Source organism: Phaenicophaeus curvirostris, chromosome 2, assembly GCF_032191515.1.
Source record: "Phaenicophaeus curvirostris isolate KB17595 chromosome 2, BPBGC_Pcur_1.0, whole genome shotgun sequence".
Classification (NCBI taxonomy): domain Eukaryota; kingdom Metazoa; phylum Chordata; class Aves; order Cuculiformes; family Cuculidae; genus Phaenicophaeus; species Phaenicophaeus curvirostris.
The window spans coordinates 51550509-51572095 of record NC_091393.1 but is presented as its reverse complement, the minus strand read 5'-3'; the positions used below and the strand labels follow the sequence as shown (position 1 = coordinate 51572095).

The following is a 21587-nucleotide window of genomic DNA, read 5'->3' as shown; positions in this document are numbered from 1 at the left end:
CATTTATAGATGTGATCTACATGCTTTCTTTTGGAGTCCCTCCAGTACCTCAGCTGCCATTTATTATCATTACCTCTGAGGGCTTCCCAACTGCACACTGTGCAGTGTAAGGGAGAGGAATTTCAGAAACCCATTTTATCAGTTTCTGATACTTCCTCAGAGGAACAAAGAAAAAGAAATTATTTTGGTCAATAAATAATAAATATCAAAATAACAGTGATTTACTGGGAGATAACAGTCTCCATGGAGGCAATATCTGTGCTTCAAGTTCTTTGTGAAAGTGCATTTTTTGAGCTTTACCTGCTAACTGGCAATTTTTGGGCGTGGTTAAGTGTCATTTGGATGCAGGGACAACTTTAAGATGAGTAATGCAGTATGCCTGGCTGATTGTATGCAACAGGCAAAATCACTGTCAGGAGTGAAATGCTGAGAGAGGGCTGGGTGACTGCACAGTGGTCCTGGTCAAAATCACTCCAGGCTCCTCCACTCTACTCAGATGTTAAAGCGCCTTTGACTATTTTAGCTATTTTATTCCCCAGCAGTTTAATTCTTCTCTCTTCAACTCAGTGTCAGCACCTCTCATGCTTTTCCTAATGATCGATGGGTTACAGAAGTTGTTACCTGAGTAGAAGCTGAAGGAGTTGAGTGTGTTCAGCATGGAGAAGGTTCAAAGGGATCTAGATGTGGTCTTCCAGTAGAAAAATGATGGTTATGGAGAAGAAAGTTGAAACACTCTTTCCCCAAGCATGTGGCGTTGACAGGACAAGAGGCAGTGGGCACAAGTTGCTTCAGGGGAGTGGATTGTGGATATAAGGGGCATTTTCACCACGGGATTGATTAATCATTGGAATAGGCTGCCCAGGGAAGTGATGGAATTTCCCACACTGGAAGTACTGGAGATACGGCTTGGCAGAGGCCTGGATAACAGCTAATCTAAAGGCCTGCTTTCAACGAGAGTCTGGGCTGGTTGATCTCCACAGGCTTCTTGCAACCTAGGTAATTCTGCAGTTCTGTATTTCCTTGTGTCCTCAGTGGCCTTCTGAGCAGGGATTAGCCATCCCTGTCACCTGTCTCTGGTCTTCTCAGTATTGTACCACTTGTGCTGTGGCAGGGCCTGTGATACTTGGTCGTGCCAGAGGGGCAGAAGTTTGTCTTCTCACTTGGAGATGAATGAGTAGCCTTGGCAAATCTGTACTGAAGTGACTCTGTGTCTGGTTTTTTATAAATAAATAGTACAGAGCCAGCCCACGAGTTTAGTAGTGGTCATGCTAACAAGCAACACTGAGACATGTTTTGGAGATAACATCCACCAGGCTCTGTTCCAGGCAAGGAGTTTGGATGTAACCAAACCATTTATTGGGGAAAAGGGAAGGAGGTGAGGCACGTTTAGACACGTGGTCTCAGCTCCAGGGAACAGTCTCTGGCTCTTAACTGTTTAGTAGTGGACATGTAGCCTAACCATCCAGTCCCTAATCCTGACCACAGCATCATCCTTCGCTGATACAAGGTGAAATTATAGGATTAACAATCTCGGTTCAGGTCACATTAATGAAAACCAAATGTATAATTAAAAAGAAAAAAAATAAAATTAACCAAACCAGAACAAACCCCCTTAGATTCCTAGGGAAAAAATGCTGCAGTCTGGGGTAAATTTCACAAAGAAAATATGGCTCCACGATGCAAGGACAGCGCCACTGGACCTCAAACTTCAGCAGCTAAGTCTTCAAGCCTATGGAAATAACTGAAAAAGCCAACATCCCAGTGAAGTTTCAGCTCGATGGATTTGAGGTAGCAAGTGTTCCTCTGTTTTAGATGGAAAAGCTAAGGTAAAAAATAGAAAGAAATTCATAAAATGCCTGGTGGCTGCTGAGACTCAGACAGTAAGGGAAGCAAGGGACTTCCCTTGGAGCTTGTTTTTCTTTTTATCCTTGGATGAACTAGCATGCAGTATATTATGCTGCCTGAATGTAAGGGTTTGTCACGGTTAGCACTGGGGGCTGTCCCAGGAACGTAGGAAGGCAACTGGCGTGAATGGAACACGCGGTGGTCGGTGGGGCTTGAGCCCGCTCTTGGGGAAACCTGTTGCTGCTCGTCTCAGCCTTGGCCACGCAGGAAAGGAGGTGGGTCTTTGATCTCTTTGTTGTAGCTGCTCCCTGGGAATTTGCTGAAATCAATGCCCTGTTTTCCTGAAGAAATGAATGGCTATGCCTAACCAGCTTTGTGAAGCGCTGGGGAATTCACCGCTTCTGTTTATTGACAGCTGAAAAGGAGCACATGGTGCTGAATGGGTCCTCTTGGGGAAACAAAACAGAGCGGAGTTAGACTTAGTTGAACACTGGGGCATTTGGAAAAGTCTGCTGAAGGAGGATGGCACGGTTCCTGCCACATTGTACTAGCATAGCCTGACTTTTTACTAAAAATGCTGCTTTACATACGGTAAGGTCTGTTTTGATTTCCCATACGTAGCGCAATTATGGAATGTTTGTGTTTACATTCTCAAGTGCAAAAACAATGTTTGAATTCTATTCTGTCATGGGAAACAGCTAAGTGACTCTTACGCTGTTTCTAGCCTCTGTGTATGTTCATTTGGTCTTTATCTAATGGTGATTAATGAATGTGAAATGTAATAGGAAATAACTGGTTTTTCTTACAGTCAGGTCCTAAAAATCAGTTATTTATGGAGGCTATTATATGCGGTTCATTGTGTCTTTGAGACTCAGCTGAATTGCATCATGCAAGATTTCTTTACTGGTACAAATCACTGTGTTAACACTTATACACAAGGCAGTGACTAACAATCAGGCCTATCCGGCAGAAAATCTGGGAATCCAGAAGTCCTTGAAACGTAAGGCTATATTTCTAAATCAATGTTTCTATGGGTAAACTCAAGACAAGAGACGGACTGACCACTACACTTGCTGGTTTTATGTTAAGGGTTTTTTTGGTAAAAACAGCGAAGAATAGCAAGAGGAGGATGATAATGAAGAAGCAGTATTTTCTTCATGCAGTCCAGAACAGTTTATCAGACCAAAGGAATTCGGTGTGTAATTCATATGTAAATTACCTACTGAAAACAGGAGAACAAATCGCCAGAGCTTCTGTATTAGTTTCTGTGGTGACTGAAGGAAAAGTTTTCTGAGCTCAAGTATCTACAGCTTTCAGGTGTGGCCAACTTAAGACTGCAATAAAAAAAGTTAAGTAATGTCATTTCTTCCTTTGTCAGCTTAAGTGTAAGCTCACAAAGCTCCAAACAGAATAATAACTGTTGTGCCTGTAGCAGTTGCTGGGTTTGTGTTGTGAACTCACTTGAAAGTGTCTGTGCATGTGTGCAGTTGTTTGAAAACTCTTGAGTAATCCCCTTATTTTGAGGGAAGCGGTTGGAAAGTTTCATGTTTTATCAGACTACTTTGTGTTCCTCAGTCTAGCATTTTTGGTTTGAGTGACTTTGAGTTAGTAATCTTACTAGTTTTGTCTCATTTTCTCAGCAGCAGATAGCTTATCTGTTTTTTCTTGGAAGCATTGGGGTTTGACATGCAAATGTACCTTTTTTAGAAAACTTGGGAGATCCTGAAAATGAAAATACTTTGCTTAACTGCTGTTCTTGTGAATTTTTCATGGAAAGGGTCATTGGGCACTGGAACAGGCTGCCCAGGGAGGTGATTGAGTCACCTTCCCTGGAGGTGTTTAAGGCACGGGTGGACGAGGTGCTGTGGGGCATGGTTTAGTGTTTGATAGGAATGGTTGGACTCAATGATCCGGTGGGTCTCTTCCAACCTGGTTATTCTGTGATTCTGTGATTCTGTGATCTGCTTTTAAATTTCAAAGATTTTCAGAGGGAAGCACAAAAAAAACCCCCAAATTAATTTATGCTTTTGACAAAGCTAAAGACATTAAGCTAAAGCAGGCTGGTGTTGATATGTGAGCTCTATTGCCATTATTGTTATCCAAAAGTGTGAAGAGTGGGTTTTGACCTCACTTAAGTGTGTTTATACATGATAGGCATTGGAAGCCACTAAAATTTAAAGCTATAGCTAATTTACAGTTAACATTTAAGTTAGAAAGGATGTGTATTTGTAGGTCATTCCAATGCTGTACTCTAGATGTGTCATGAAAATGTTGTCTGCTAAGGATTTCTGGATAGTTGAAATGGTTTAAATAGAAAAAAATTAGAGTCATGGAAAGCTCAGCTGATCAGAGCTTTTTTAGTTAGTATAATGGAAAGGAAAGTAAATGATTCATGTCTGACATGGAAAGTTCTGTTACCTGGGCAATAAGGCAAGGCAGTGTGTTATGTTTAGCCTACTGGACTGTGTTTAGGTGGAGGTGAGTAGGGAAGTACATAGGGGTCTTTTGGCAAGAGAGTTATCCCTTTGCCTTTTGTGAGATCGAGGATCTTTATGAAATATGAATATCATTGTGAGCAGTTGGCAGTGATGATGTGGAAGGAGTATAAAATAATTTATTTTGAGTATAAAATAATTTATTTCCAACCAATACATTAAGATATACAAAATGGGACATGTGATCATACACCGCTTTAAGTAAATATGCGTGGTAAATGACCAGGGTTATAAAAATACGTATCTGAGGAATGGTGCGTTTCCCCCAAGGTGATGCCTTTACCATCTGTTGATCTTGTTCTTCAAGCTAGGAAAGTATGAAAACGGGAGCAAATTCTTTGCAATTTTGCTTTGCAAGATTGCTTCTTAGATTTTAGTATTAGAGACTACTGTTATTTTTATTTTTATGACTTTTGGAAATAGTTTAAAGAAACGAAAAATTAATCAGAAAACAAATGTAAAAAATGTTTGGATTTTATTTATTCACAAACTGACACGATTGTCAGTGAGAGAATAAATAGAGCTTTATAGGGATACCTTATAATCTGAGTTTAGAATGCTTCATCTGTAGATAAAATCTTCAATTTTTTTCTAAACCCACAAATTTTTGCAACTCTCATGTTATTCTCCAATAATACTCCACTTAGTAATTTTTTGTTTTAGAGAACTAGGCTCAAGGCTGTCCTTATGCCTGAGGAGAAGAGTTGTTGTAAGGGAAATGTACTATACTGCTTCCTAATCTGTTGCTGCCAGTTTTATTATCTTTTCTTAATCATTCCGTTAAAGACGCTCAGTTGGACGTAATTTCTGTAGTACAGTATCCATCAAGACATTAGATAATTATCTTGTGGTTCCCATTGAAAGTTTCTAGAGTAGAAGTATGTATATGTTACATCTCAGGGAAAAGAGAACAAGTAAATAGAAACATATATACAATAATTTCACACATGAGTATTTTTTCACAGAAGTACATTTTGTTTCTATTTTGCAGCAGAGCTTTCCAATGTCTTTTTTTTTAAAAAAAAAAAATCACTTCATGCCTTAAAAGAGGAGAATAATTTAAGAGGATCAAAAAGGCTAAGAATGAGTCTCCTCCTCATTTTGTTCCCCAAGAAGCTGTGAATCAAGCATCCTTTTCGTGTTGGAAATTAGGCAAGTAATAACAGAAGTTGTCTGTGTCGTTTGTTATGAAGGTGATGCACAGTAAGAGCTAAAGCTGTTTTGCTAAGCTGTTAATGACCCTTCATTTACAAACTCCAATGCTTTTAAAAGAAGACTTCTGCATTTCAGTATTTTAAATATATGCTTTAGGATTCATTAGTTTGAAAAAAATAACTTTTTGGTTCTTTTGGGTGAATTGGAATACCAGTGGGAGATTTGGACAGTTCACAGAGAAAATTAACTGATTTTCCAGTTTTATCAGACTTGGTTTCCACCGAATGTGATACAGATTGGAGTCTTCATTCAGGATTGGCTCTCCAGGGTCTCAGCTCCCACCAGTCCTGTCTGTGTTCATTTCTCTACATGCACTTCCTTCTTTTGTAATGTGGCTACTCGCGCACCAGTAGAGCCGAGTGTACGGACTTCTACCTGCAGAAGTGAGTCCCGCGGATTTTGCCCTGCACTTTTTTTCTGGTAGCCCTATCTTGCTTCATTTGGTTACAACTGCCTCTAAAGACACTGAGTTCTCCAGCTGCAGGATGGGTACAGCATCTCTTTGCTTTGTCATGCTAGGCTTCCTTGTTGTGTCCTGTTTAGATTCATATTTCCTTCTCCAAAACATGTCTAGCAGCCTTATTCTTTCTACCAGTAAACAGCTGGAAATAAGTCCCAACCGCTAGCATCTTTGCTGGGAAAGTTCCTACAAGTCCATGTTGAAAGCTGTGTCACAAGTGGAAAAGCAAGAATCAATTAGGACTGGTTTCCTAAGGAAAGGTGGCTTTTATCACTGAGCCCTCCACCAGTCTCCACCAGAAGACATCTGGACTTGGCTGAAGGAGAGAGAGACCCAATGGGAGGTTCCCTTTTAAGGTCATGTTGGAAGGGTTAGAAGTATTTCCACTGATTAATCCTAAGCATTAGTCATTAGGATCATTGCACTTAGTTTATCAGAATTGAAACTGTGGTGTTTGACCTGCCATGGATAAAGTTGTTCGGCTGTATTAATGCACTCGATATGGTGTGTGTGGCTACATGCATATGTATTTATACATACATAGATACATTAGAAGACTTAATGTACTTGGGGTTTTTTTTTTGCTAGAATGAAGATAGAAGATTCTGGTGTCTCTGTTAAATTACAACAGTAGCATTGGTGTTATTCACTTAAAGGTCTGACAGTGAAATAAATTAAGCAGCCTACCAAAGATGTCCCTAAAAGAAAAATGCTCAAGGTCAGTTAAAGCTACTTCTGCTATGGGAGGTAAAACTGCTGTGGGAGTTATAGATTAGGGGGGGATCCAAAATGAGTTTGAGTATGGCTCCCTTGATGACTGTCTATATTTCTGTGGACAGGTAGATTTTAGTTTTGCGGTCTGCAGCATGGAAGCAGTGCAATTCGGACAGTGCTAGTGAAGACCTAAAGCAAGAAAGTGTCACAGCCAGGAGCAGCAGCCTTGCACCAGGACCCACTGCTGCTGACTGCTATGGGGAAATGAACGGAGTGCAACAGGAAAGTTTGGCTCTCAGGAAGCTTTTGCTGGGCATTAGGACCAGGTTACACTGACTGAGGCTGTTTCTCGTAAAAAATGGCAGTTGTTTCTGTTGAATTTGCCATTCACCTCCTTCCTTGTTTCTGAGTCTAATTTTTTATTACTTCATGCCAAGCTAGTGGAGGAGGGGGAGAGAGAAAGGGAAAAACCTCCAAAATCCACTGCATTTTTTAGTTTGATTGTTTGAAATGTATTCAGCTTTCAGCAATGAGAGAAGTCTTTTTGTTCACGCTGATTAAAAGCTGTTACATATGGGAAGTGACTTCACTTGAACTGTGCTGTTTATGTGTATGGGTTCTTATTACAACCAAACCCCGTATGGTGTGAAATGCACACATTTCAGTCCCAAGAATAACCAGAAAAATATTATTTTTTAAAAAATTAGATTTCACTCAATCAATCAATTCTTTGATCTCAAATAATTTTTAGATGAATGAACCTACCAAGAACTTTGATAAACTGGTTGCACAAGTTGCAGAATGAAGTTAAACTCGATAAACACACCTGCATACTTTCCCTGCTGTGTGGTTTTGTTGTTTTCTTTGTTTCCTTTAAGTTTACAGGAAAGTCCTATAAGCTACTGCCCATTCAGGCGTTCAGAGAGTGAAGGTAACTTCTTTTTTTTCCCGTTGTAGTTGTGAAGTTTCTGAGATAAAGCAGAGCACAGGTATCCTGCTGCTGCACAGGCTTCATGGGATCCTGCAAAAGCTGCTGCGTGCAGTCACTTTGCAGAATTTCACAGCCTGGCTGGACTCCTTGAGGCTTCTGTAACTGCTTTGCTTCTAAGATTTGCTAGGCAGAAGGAGCACAGTAGAAAGCCTCATTGGGGCTGATGGGAGGATGACTTTTTATGGGAGTCTGGTTAAGTTCCTTGTGATTCTGATGATCGTAGTATTTCACGGTCGCTAGGCGAAAAACTTACTGTTCCCAGATGTGCTCTGCTGTCATCATGGTTACTCCCTATTAGGAACTAATAATGAATCCTAGTTGTTGTTATCATTTATATGTTTGTATAACAAATAGTTTTGGAGTTCTAAAGAGTTTACATACTTAAACTCATGTCTGCCAGGAAAATACGTGTGTGCTTTGCGTTAGAAGATTTCTTTACAGTCAGATAAGTGCTGAGCCTCCCTTCTGGAGGCATCCTTCCATAACAACAGCCGTGCTGGACAGGATCGTAGCACTGTCAGGCAGGACTGAGTGCCTCAACACATGATCTCTCACTGCTGGAGACCCAAGGATGTACCTTCTCTACAGATCTTATTTCCTCCTGGGGAGAAAGGAAAGAGCACGTGGAGGATAGAGACAAGGTGGGAAGTATCACTGCAGATCAGTGCCTGGGTCAGGATGCCTAAGGGCTGGGCTCACCTGCAGTGCTGGGTCCAAGTTTAGTTTAGCGCAGCCTGCTGTCTGACTGGACATATGAGGTGGCAGTAAGGCCTGTTTGTTGTTTAATTTCTCTGTTTCTTTTTCCACATATAGTAGCTAATTTTTAATAAGTTTTGCTTTTTAGCAGAGTGAGGTCATATTCCTATGAATATGTTTAATGTTAGTAATGATTGCTTAGGCACTTAGGAGAAAATCACTTTTCTGGGTTTTTTTCCCTTTCTTTTTTTTTTGGTAGCTGTTATTTTGGGTGCAGGGTTATGGAAAAGACAGTACTTGCTTCCCAAATAATACGCTGTATGGTACATGAATGTGCAAGTTTGCAATCTTTGCTCAGGTGAGCAATCACGGTTGCAAAATCAGCCAGGAGTGTGGTTTCTTTATTTTTTTTTTTTTTTATTTTTTTTTTTATTTTTTTTTTATGCAGAGCTGAGCAGTTGTAACTCTCTGCTACTACAATATTTTGTTGTACAAGATAGAATAGGTACGAAAAGGGGACATTGAAGAAATGTTCATCTATTTTCATGTTGGAATCGGGGTTCAGTTATTACAGTTAAAAGGTGAAAATCACTTAGTAGAAAATTTAGCAAAATTGGTATGACAAAATATCAGAAGCTGTTAGTATGTGAATAAAATTCTTCTGAATTCTGGTAGTTCTATTTTACTATGCTATAAATAGGATGAATTATTAATTAGCTCAGAGTTTCGACTTCTTTGTAAATGTACTTTGCACATCAAACTTGGGACATGTGAAGACTTCTTTCATAAACATCTTTTACAGAGAAAATGTGTGGCAGTAGCCCACAATAATGGGAAAATAACTTGGGATTAACTGTTTGTTAATTAAGTACTTTGACTTTTTGCCAAATAAATTATGTCGTGGAACAAGGTTTTCAAACCTTTCCAGCAAGAACTGCTGCAGACCAAACCATAGGGTACCTTTGTGTTGGAAGAAACAGGACTGGCACACTGCAAGTGCAGTGTATCTTAGTAATGCCCACAAGGTATGTATGTAGCGTTCCTCTACATGAAAACTGAACAAGGCTAGCGGAGCAGTATAGTTTTGCTCTGGGATAAATTACTGTTGTTTGCAATGCAAATCTTATGATCGTCATTAGGCAAGGATTTGGACCACTGTGTACACTGATCTTTGTTCCCTCTGCGCACAGGAGCTAATTCTAATGCTGCAAAACAGCACAGCAAGTGTTGAGCGCTGCTCAGCCGGACAATAATTTCTTACTCAAAGTGGACATTTTAAAAGGGGTTATTTACCTCTGCCTTCACATGGCACATAGATAATTTTGCATGCATCTTGTGGGCCACCGAAGTTTACATATACTGTAAAGTCTTGCTTGAAAGTAGAAATTGGAGAAAGCAGGAAGGACTGCCTGATAGGCATATAGTTTTTAGCAAACTGTTTAAAACATGGTATTCTGCTGCTGATTGGTTAAGGAGCTGGTGGTATGTTCAAGCTGTCACGACAGTGATTGCAGTTCCTAGTTTGGCTATGTATAGCTCCCGTTATCTCTGCAGCCGGACTTTGTGTAACCGCAGCCTGTGGCTCCTTGCCCACGCTAATGAGCTCTCCGTGAGGCTGGGCTTGTGCCTGTGGGGGTGGCACAGTGCTTAGAAGGTGCTGCTATTTTGGAAACTTGAGTTTGCTCACTGTGCTCGAGTCCAGCTTGCCCTGAGCCACCGTGCCAGCTTGGCTACTGCTGGCCATGGGAGCTTGCCCCTGTGCAGCGTGACTGGCCCCAGAGCTCTCTGGAGGACGAGGCAAGCTGCCTGCCAAGGCTGCCAGGCTGTAGTCTGCACCAAAGGAGAGTTGTCAACTAGACCTGGACTGGGGGAAAGCACCAGCATGGTGAGGATGGTGCAGGTGAGCCACACTCGGCCCTTTCTCCTACCTGGGAACATAGCTGCCGGTGTTTCAGTCAGCCCAGGTGGTGGGAGTGCATCCTGCCGACAGCCGGTGTTGTCTTTCCAGTGACCCAAAGAGCAGGGCAAAGCTCTGGCTGCTGACCATGCCTCCCAATGGCTGGGCAGAAGTGGGAGCAGATGCTTTAAGGTGCGGGGGTACCAGGCTGGGGGTGTACAGGAGATGGACCCTTCTCTTAGCCTGTCCAGCAGCAGTTCTCAGGGCATGAGCCCCTCGTCTGTGTGATAAGGTGGTGGTCGCACACCTGCAAGCTGGTTGGAGTCTGTACCCACACCCATGCTGGGCTCTTCCGTACACATGCATCCCCACTGCTGCAGTGGATTTCAGCAAAATAATAGATCTTGTAGCTGGTAAGACTCTAGCTTGTGTAGTTTTATTTACAAATAGATTGAAAAGGGCTTATTTGGAAATTTTTGAGAATCATTGTGAAGACACAGAGCAAAGAAATACCCTTTAGGGGACAATGCAGCACTGCTGCTGTAAAGATACACTAAATGACAGGATCTGTTTTTTAACAGCATGTAACTACTGTGAATCTTGTTTATTTCTTTTTGTTGCCTACTCATCTAAATCACAGCAAAGCAGAGGAACAGAGGCAGTTTTCCTTGCATGCTTGCACATAATCAAGTATTCCTGTAAACATGACATTGAATCCATTAATTTTGTTTGTGTAAATACAGTTTAAGTAAGTAGGGAAACTAAAAGAACGAGTGAGGAACTGAAGTACCTAAAAAAAGCAGGAAAAATCTTCACAGGAAGTGATTTTTCTGACTAAGTGTGTTTAATTCCTAGTACTAATATGATAAATTGTGTGTTGTTTCCATAGCTTGATGCCTGATACTTTAGAAAAGGTTAGAGTGTGTTCTGTGGCTGTTGTTGATAAAAAATACATTTTACTTTACTTAAGCAGTCAGGTTAAAAAGGGGCATAAAATCTGTGTGAGCTTTGCAAACCAGTGCCATGCTGCAGCTGTGATAATACATACGTCCCTTTGCCAACAGCATCTGTAATTTAGCATTGAAATACAAAGGATCGTGCCTTGGTCTGCAATTACCTCCGAGGAATCATATGAACTTGGCAGTTTTGCACTGTTAGTTTTGGGGGAAGAAATTACAGACCCCAACATCTCTCAGAGCAATCCGTAAAGTATGGACAGTGGTCCAGTCGTGTGCTTCTGGTACACCTGGCAGTTTTTAGTGTGCAATAAATTCAGAGTCAGGGTACTAATACACCGATGTGGGGTCAGAAATACCATGTAGTGAATGTAATTCCAGATTGCCTGTTAATTAACTAAGTCATCTAGTTATCTTCATATCCCATGTAATGAAACAGAAAATCCTAGAATAAGCCTTGGGCATCTCCAGATATTTCAAGGTGCCGTGCAGCCATGCCAGTTCAGAATCCGCTGAGGTGTTTAAAAAAATGTTTCCAGCCCTGCAGCTAGCTGATGTCTTTATCATGCCAGTTAGGCTGCCACCTGGGGAGCTGCCTCTGGGGCTGCTGAGCTTGGTGCATGCTTGGCACCCATTTGAACGCAAAGTGGTCCATGATTTTGGAGGAGTCCCTTCCCAGCACCCACACCATGTGTATCATTTCAGACCTTATGCCTTGGATCTGGAGGACTGAGAGGGATTAGCTAATGGGGCACTAGTGCCAAATTTGGAGGGCAATCCAAGAAAGCCCTTTTTCCCTGTTTTCTTTTTCCAGCCTTCCCGTGAGCTGCTCACCCCAGGGCCTCTGTGGCAGGCACTGCCCTAGGGTGGCTGGTAAGTTTGCTCAGGAGCTTGGTAGTGATGAATCACAGAGGCATGGCATGGATTGATAAGGTCGTGTACTTTATGATTAGATACATCCTCTCTCTAACAGCGGTTCTTTGTCTCCATTTTCCTTTTGGTTATGTTTTTCAGCAGTTTCCATATGAGTCTCCAAGCAGGAGCTGTTTGACTTGAGACAAAGTCACTATTATTCTAGGTAAGCTCAGGAAGTCCTCATAATTTTGGTGCCCTCAGAAGAAATAGATTGTTGGCAATTTATTTAAGAGCCAATTAAGTTAAATCACAAAAAAATACTTTTATTCTTGCAGTCTAGTTGTAAAGAACTTCCAGGTGCATAAAACAGGGTGTAACAAGAAAAATCTGCCTTGTAGCTGTATTTTTTTTTTGGTGCATTTTAAGTGATGTCTGTAGAGTGGCATATTCTTTATTTGTAGCACTAGCAAAAAAAAAAAATCATGTATTTCAGCTGTTCATAGTGTAGATGTGCAGTCTGGGAGCCATGGCAAAAGAAGACTATTACATGGTCCCCAAGTTTTTGAAAAATATGGCCTGCTGCAGTGCCTGCAGCCTGACCAATATGCAAGTCTACCTCCAACCTCTGGCTGATGGAGAGCCAAGAGAACTCAACAGGAGCACTTCAGGTTTATTTGGGGAGATTTTGGACTAGACTTTCGAGGTATGTGATTTAGTCAAGTGCTTACCTGTGTTTACAAACTGAAACCTTTTTGAGATACCCTGAATATGGCATTTATGGTGCTACTGTCCTCTCTCAAGCACCATCTCTGATGTCTCTCCATGTGCTGTCTCCAGAGCCGTTATGCTTCTCTTGACCTCTATGGCTATGACCCCCTGTCTGTGGTGCAGACTCACCTCTCCTGCACCAATCTCTGCTACAACGTCCCTTTGCTCCCTTGGGCTTTTGTGGCTTTTCTCTCTCCCCTCCTCTGCTCCTTATTGTCGCTTACTGAATAGACTTACTCAGCAGAGTTTTCAGAAGTAAAACAAAACGAGCTAGTCATAGATGAGCAATATCAGCTTTTCCTTTTAACTCAGTCGTAAAGCATTGTTGGCTCGCTGGTTTGGTTTCTACTGTCTATAAAAAGGTTTTGTGCAACAAGTCCTCTTTTTCCCATCGCCCAGTGTGACACCAGTGCCAGGATGACCTTCTGCTGGAGAGTCGCATTGCTCAGTTCTGTCACTGCTCTATATGAGTTTCCCTGGCAACCAGATTGAGCTACGCTGAACCAAAAATATCTCACTGTGCTGGGGGAAAGACACTTTGCAGACATGTGTTTCTCATTAGTGACTTCTCTGGATGTGTTCAGCCTGCAGATGTCGCTATGGTGAATGGGAGATGTGGTGTACCCCTTTTGCTTAATTCCACCAGCAGCATGGTCAGTGAGAATCACAGAATCATAGAATCACCAGGTTGGAAGAGACCCACCGGATCATCGAGTCCAACCATTCCTATCAAACACTAAACCATGCCCCTCAGCACCTCATCCACCCGTGCCTTAAACACCTCCAGGGAAGGTGACTCAACCACCTCCCTGGGCAGCCTGTTCCAGTGCCCAATGACCCTTTCCATGAAAAATTTTTTCCTAATGTCCAGCCTAAACCTCCCCTGGCAGGGCTTGAGGCCATTCCCTCTTGTCCTGTCCCCTGTCACTTGGGAGAAGAGGCCAGCTCCCTCCTCTCCACAACTTCCTTTCAGGTAGTTGTAGAGAGCAATGAGGTCTCCCCTCAGCCTCCTCTTCTCCAGGCTAAACAATCCCCGCTCTCTCAGCCATGTGTGAAAGACCCATGATACTAATTTTTCATGGTACACCAAGGGTCTTGTCTTCTACTGAGAATGGTCTGTACAGGCTGACAACATCACAGTGATATTTTTCTTGGACTCCTTCAATCTCTGCAAATTACCTTGGTTATTCTAGCAACTTGGCCCTTTTCATTTCTTTATAAATGTAGGCATTTTGATTTATAGGTGCTCTTACTAGTCTTTGGAGGTGTGGTTTGCGACACTTCCAAATGAAGATGTTTATAAATCTTTGGAGGTCAGAACCCAACAATTTGCACAGGAGAGAGTGCACAAACTGGAGGTCTTATTTCAAGCCTTCCTAGTTCAGATTATTCTTGCAGGTAATCTTTTCACTACCTAAAGTAGGACAGTGGTGTAAAGAAAAGCACTGGTAATTCAAGATGTGTTCTCCAGGTGACAAAATTAGAAGAGAGTAACTTGGAGAGCAGTATGTCATTTTTAGTAACAGGTTCCCTTTTCTGGATTTGTAGGGTGTGAGGATTGCGGTAAAAGCCTTATAGGAGAATGCAAACTCCACGGACCACTCATCAGGGCTAAAGATAGGGTTATTCCTAGCCGAGCCCGTCTCACCCTACCTCATTACCTCACTTTGCGAGTGTTGGAGCTGCGAGCTGGAAACCAGCAGAGTAAGTATTTTAGCTCTTTTCCCCACATTTGAGGAGGCAAAAGTACTAACACTGGCTTGTTTCTATGAATAACTCGAGGCATAATCATAAGCTATTAACAGTATGAAGCCTATTTTCAGCTGAGCATAGCTGAAGCTCACATTCAGCTATTGTTTTTTATGACTGATTTCTAGTAACTTTGATGCATAGACTGACAGCAGGACATTAGCCAGAGCTGGTGTGACATTTCGCTGTGTGCAGTTAGCTCTGTTCAGTCAATACACGTTTAATAAATGTTTAATTTGTATCTAATAGTAACAGCTATGAGCTATGTCTTTTTTTTTTTCTTTTCCCCAAGCATTTGAAACGGGAAAGGGTATTCAATAAGAGGTCAGAAATAAAATGGTAAATAGGATCCATCCTCCACTCCCTGCACACTTGAGAGAACACAGGGGGCTAACTTACCTTTTGCAGCATCTTCAGTTCATGTTACCGAAAGCCTGTTGTTTCCTTCTGAGGGCAGGGCAATTTGAATGCCCAAACTTGAACAAGGAAATGACATCCTTAATGTGCAAATTTTCCAGTTATCTAGAATTAGTCCTTCCTAGGTTATACTTCAGAAAGAAAATGACTAGATGCCTGTTGTTTGCTCCATTGGTATTATGCAGGGGAATAAATCGAATGACTAAGATGGCTAATGTTGTGTCTTTATAGATTCTCTCTACTCATATTGGGAGAGAACAACCTTCTAAGTGATGTAAACAAGCAAGCACTGTGATAATATCAGCTTGTAGATTGAAGAGTATCAACACCTTTTTTCCGCAAACTCAGTTTAATATCCTGTGATAGATCTTAGGCACTTCTTTACTCAATACCCGTTTATCAAAAATCTCTGAATATATTTACATCCATTTTAGGTTCTTCCTGTTAGGATTATTTACCTGGGTTATTTGTCTGGAAGCAGAATTCATGTGTTCTGCAGCAATTGTATTTATCTCCATTTTCACAGCTGTAGATACACAAGAAATTGTTTATGATGTCTATATTAATATTAGACTGGTCTTTTTCTATTCACAGTCCTTGGAGTATTTGCAAAGAAAGTAATACAGAAGAGAACACAGTTTGGTCCTTATGTTGGTCAACTGTCTACAAAACTGACCCACTATGATGAAAGCAGGCTAGTTCTGCAGGTAAAAACCCAGTGACCTACAGTGAAGTGTATGTGTGTCTTCAACAGTTCATATGTATTCATGTGTTTTAACCAGTCAATTTGCCATCTCATCTAGTTAATTGTACTTCTGATCTGTGTGTATGAATGTAAATCACACTATTTGACAGCATAGCATAAGTTCAAATGTCACTGTATATTGTGTTTTCTACAAGTTTGCTTTATGCCCCACTCTTTGTGTTTTGCTGCATGGAGTCACAACTCTATCATGCAGCAAGTCTGTGGTCACCCTGCAGCATCCATCAGAACTTCGGTGTTGATTGATAAGAAGCTTGACATGAGCTGGCAATGCACGCTTACAGCCCACAAGGCCAAACATATTCTGGGCTGCATCAAAAGAAGCGTGGCCAGCAGGTTGAGGGAGGTAATTCTGCCCTTCCATTCTGCTGTAGTGAGACCCCACCTGGAGTCTTGTGTTCAGTTCTGGAATCTTCAGCATAAGAAGGATATGAAACTGTTGGAACAGATCGAGAGGAGGGCTGCAAGGATGATCAGAGGGCTCGAGCACCTCCCATACGAGGACAGGCTGAGAGAGCTGGGGTTGTTCAGCCTGAAGAAGAGAAGGCTCCAAGGAGGACTCATAGCAACCTTTCAGTACTTGAAGAGGACCTACAAGATAGCTGAGGAGGGGCTTTTTACAAAGGCTTGTAGTGATAGGATTAGGGGCAATGGCTATAAACTGGAGAGGGAAGATTTAGACTAGACATAAGGAGGAAATTCTTCACCGTGAGGGTGGTGAGGCACTGGCTCAGGTTTCCCAGGGAAGCTGTGGCTGCCCCATGCCTGGAGGTGTTCAAGGCCAGGTTGGATGGGGCCTTGGGCAGCCTAATCTTGTGGGAGGTGTCCCTGCCCATGGCAGGGGCACTGGAATTAGATGATCTTTAAAGGTTCTTTACAACTCAAACCATTCTATGATTCTACGATTTGCGACAGGTCATAGTTCTTCCAGAGCCTGCGTTTCATATCAGGCCCTCTCATCCCTCAGGAGAGAGGAACCAGCAGTAGCTGTCCTGTGACATGGGTTTTTTTTGTCTTCATTTGAGCTTTCTCCAGGAGCTTGGGACTGGAAAGCACGGTGTTTTGTGGAGGAAGGTGTAGGTACAGATACTTCTGTAGTTCTGCTTGAAACCAAAAGTAATAGCTTCAGTAATCACTGTAAACTTCATTTGCTCATGAAGTCATGCCAGGAAGGTAACACTGTCCTTCTGTGGGATTTTCATGACATGTTGACACCAGAGAAGATATATTCTTCTCCATAGCTAAATTTCTTCTGTCTTTTTATGAGACGTTTTAATTCTTACAAGTGCAGAAGAGATACTTCTCTAACAAGCTTGCGAGCGTGGATGAGCTAAGCATTCAGTTCCTTCTTCTTCACCAAACCATTGTAAACCACACCCTGTCCTCTATTAGTCAGCCCCGTTTGCTTAAAAGTGTATGGTGATAAGCACAGCTTTAGTTGCTGAATGGACTGTTTTTTTCAGAAGAGGAGGCTAGAGTCCCAGGTTTCCTACATGACAGCAGTAGCTGCGCTGACTTCTCCCTGGCAGCATTCTGAGTATGTGACCAAACCTGTCCAACAGGCAGATGTTTTCATCAGAAACATGATGAAGTTAGACAAAATAGTTCCCAGAAGCAATGGAAATGCAACATTTTTTTTTCAATTAATTGCTCACTTACATGGTTAGTAGAACAGATACGTGCTATGCTGACATCTGTCGTGCAGCTTCAGCTGTCCACGTTTGAGACTATATTGAAGAAAAGCAACTGTCTTGAACAAAGTCTCAAGTATTTGCCTTGTAGAGGCGTTGTCTTGGAAAGAGATCTGGGAAGAATGACGTAAAGCAAAAAGAAAGAGATCTTTCTGGCACATTTACTCATTTGTATTTACTTTTGCATTGTTAAGGGGAAAAGGAGATGCCATTATATTGTATGTTAGGTCTCTGGACTTATTACACAAATTATGCCATGCAAAATGTAGCTTTAATAGAGCACTAAAGTTTGAGATTATCAGGTACTCAGGAAGTACATTAAGGCATAAAGCTTATCTTTCTACCTGCCTGCACTTAGTTCTTATAATACTATCTTTATATCACTTAAAAATGATGAAATATAAACTGGAAATACGTACAATGACCTGCAGTTATTTTAGGAGCTGGGTGCCTCAGCAGGTATTCGTTCTTCACTTTTTCTTTTAGACTGATCTGTTTCAAAACAACCATAATTTCAAAGGAGATATGACCAAGACAGAGTAAATAACTGATAGTCATGATTTCAAGTTAAAGAAAACTTATGTGCCTCTGTACAGGACTTGGTTTTATCATGTTCCTTCTCCTGTCCTCCCCCTTTGTTTCAGGTATTGAAAGATGGAGGGAAGTATTTTCTGGACACTCCCAATGAAGACTGTGGAAACTGGATGATGTTTGTCCGGCTAGCCCGGAACCAAGAAGAACAGACCCTTGTGGCTTATCAACACTGTGGAGAAGTCTACTTCACAACTGTTAAGGTAGTTAAACCTACATTGCTTCACTCATCATCCAAATGGAAATTCATAGGCAAAGGTTATGAAAGGCTAACGCTTTTACAGAAGAAAGATTGATTATATTCTGGCAGCTGGATTTTTATTACACAACACCTTTTATATCACTTGATCTGTAGTAAAGCAAGCATTGTATGGAGTTTTCCAGTGAAAGGCAGTGTGTATTTGTGGCTGTGGAGAAACTGAGCAGAGAGAAACATAAACGTCATTCATGATGGCGCTGTTTAAATGTAAATGTTGCAAAGTTCCTCAATTCCAGGTAGGTATATGGTGAGATTATCTAGCATTGTTAACACTGCTTTATTACATTTTTGAATGCACGTTGTATTCTGAGCACATTACCAGGTGCTTGGGGACAGGACTCTAAGTATAATCTTTATATGCTATTTTCTACTTTCATAAAAGCTGTAGACTTAACTGCAGAACTTAGAATACTGCAATGTGGCCCTGAAATGATCAGCTTATGTTTGAAATTCTGGGCTGTGTCTTCATCTGAAGAGACAGAACAAAGTACTCTGCATTTATAAATGACGCTGGAACATCTTGGGGTTTGTTGTTTTCAACATTCTCTCAAGCAAAATTTGTTTTAATCAAAGCTTACTCTTTTCTTCACTTGGGAAGCTGAAGCCTATACTTTGGGCATTCATTTGTTGCTTTCCTTGAGAATAAAACCTTAAGTTAATGCTTGCATATTAATTTGAGCGACATTAAAATTAAAAAAATAAGAATATTAGTCAAAATAAGGTACTGTGAAAATCCAGCATTTCAGTTTCATTTCCAAGCCTGGCGTGCATTTCTGCAGGATAGTAGTATTTACTTTTGTTCTTTTTTTTTTTTTTAGTTTACCTGCGCAGTGAGAAAAATATTTACCACCCAGTGGTGATGTGAGCCCAAGTTAATAGTGATAACATTTTGCACCTTCAGAGTCTTTTATAACAGTATGAAGTATAGTTGTTTTTGGATTGATACTAAAATAATTATTTTTGAAAAAGAAAATTGATGTAAAACAATATATGCTGCTCTGAAATATTGTTAGGCTGTGTTGGAGATTCTGATGCAGTCTGTCCCGTTTGAGATTTCAATTTGATTTTAAATGCATGCCATACTTGTAGAACGGACAGGATTGATAATACTATATTTGGAAAGCATGAACAAATGCTTTTCTAAGAAGCTGTAGTTATGCCCTGGTAACTTAAAATTTCCCGTAAAATTTAAGTACTATTGAACCAGCTCTCTGCTGGCTAAAGCAGAACCCTGCCCATTGGCATTAACGAAGAGCTGCATGCTACATACTGACATGAAGAGTATCTTAGGATAAGGAATGTGTCTTGGAACCTTTACTGTGCTGTGTATCATAGGAAATTACTTTCATTTTATTTCTCCCAAGTCCCAGAATTATTTACAGTACTTTGGCATCCTGCAGATTTCGTTCTGGTCAGTGAGAGTGACAGCCTTTTGCTGCACTGAGGCACACCCTGTTGGTCACAGTGTGAGGCTGCTGTAGGGCTGATTATGAAAACATGTTCTCAACATATTTTGAATAGAGTCTGTTAAACTGCGAGTAGAGGGATTGGCTCCTCTCCCCGCTTTACAAAAAAAAAAAAGGTATAGAATTATGAGGAAGTAAAAATCATCCATGATTGCTGTCTGTCTGATCACAGGAGAGTTTCGTGTGAGGGCTGCCATAGCTTTCTCTTATTGTCACAAGTGAGACAGAGTAAATGACTACTTAGAGTGAATTGGATACTGGTGTTTAACCTCAGTTTTAGTGAGATTAGAACTTTTACCTTACTTGACTATTTCACACATTGATGCACTTTTCTCTCCCTCCAAAGTCACATTGATTAGCTTTCAGCTTCCCACAGAGGAGATCACCGCTAGTCAAGGAATTTTGGGCCAAAAGTCATGGCAGTGTCATGCTGTGCAGCTGTTTGGGGTACCAGTCTCAGGTGTCACTGGCCAAGATCCCAGGGCATCCCCAGGCACTTGTCTCTGTGGGGCTCCCCCAGGCTTGTTTTTCTGCATCTGAATAGAGCGTGTGCAAGAGTGCAGTGCATGATTGGTCTCCTGGTTTGTGGCTATTCCTCATGTCCTTTATTAAGTGGAGAATTCAGTGCATACCATTTCCGTTTAGACTAGTTGTTACCAAAATGTACAGCCAACCCTTACTGGTCCTAGTGAGCAAGCAGGCTTATGCCTGGGAGTTCAAAAGTTCAGTTTTCAGCATTATACACACAAATGCCTGTCACCTGTCAGCGTTCTCAGTCTTAAGTTGTCTTGTACCTACCATGCTTATCCAACACCAATGTTAAAAAATAAGTACATTTTAATATTTCACATTTTGTGGAATAAGACTCAGCTGCTCTTCTTCCAGACTAATTTGTTCTTTTAAGTGGCAGCAGTTTAGTTTAGTTTCAGTAGAACTACAAGTAGAGTGGAGATTGTCTCTACCTCTGTTGCAGCAATGTTGTTTTTTATTATAGATTTAAAAAATTGTGTACATGGCCAGGGAGTCATATAAATCATGACCCTGAAGTTAGTTTTCTCCTTTGCTTTTAAATAACTAATGGATCTTCAGCCAGTGAGTGTAATCACTCCTCTCATTTTCTATTTGCTGTATTGTTGACTGAAAGTATTTGTCAGAGGAGGTCATAGTCCAGGCCAAGGGGAGATTTGGACAGGCATGACTGGGAGACTGCAGATTATGGGCTTTCTCAGGCCTGTGGGGGAAGGCTTCAGTGAAAGGAGGATACAGGTAAAATTAAAAACACGTAGAATGAGCCTGACACATTTGAGCCAGCACGTGGAAGCATGCAAATTTGACTTGCAGTCCCAATACTGATCAACTCCTCACCCACACTCTGTGAGTGCAACACATCTAGGAGGCATCCAAGCTTTTGTGCATTCAGGATGCATTTTTCATTTGCCTGTACCCTATAGTTAAGTGGTGCATTCAGTGGGCTTTGAGACATCAAGGAATAGGCATGGATTGCTTGGAAAGACTGCTGGATGTCTGAACATCACAGACAAATAAATCTCATTGAGCAAAGGTCATGAGGGCTGAGGCACCCCTCCTGCTACTGTCCACCAAAAAGCTTTGTATGAATGCATTTCTGCTTTTAGAAACTGTGAAGGTTTCAGACTCTAGGGGATAGTAATTCTCAAGAGTGCTTGAATTTTGATAATAAGTTACCAACCAATAATTTGGGATGCAAGGTGAGTAGGAACACCAGTAGCGCGCGCGCACA

The 21587-nt window shown here is 41.4% G+C and overlaps 1 protein-coding gene across 1 annotated transcript in view; it reads left to right on the top strand.

Annotated features, from left to right (window-relative positions):
* The window catches only part of PLAGL1 (PLAG1 like zinc finger 1), a 49535-nt gene that overhangs the window by 21471 nt on the left and 6477 nt on the right, over positions 1 to 21587 (top strand). Inside the window, exons 3-5 of the mRNA XM_069852032.1 lie at positions 14441 to 14596; positions 15653 to 15765; positions 18157 to 18306. Of these exons, the coding sequence (XP_069708133.1) occupies positions 14441 to 14596; positions 15653 to 15765; positions 18157 to 18306 (419 nt within the window). The remainder of the gene's footprint in view (positions 1 to 14440; positions 14597 to 15652; positions 15766 to 18156; positions 18307 to 21587) is intronic.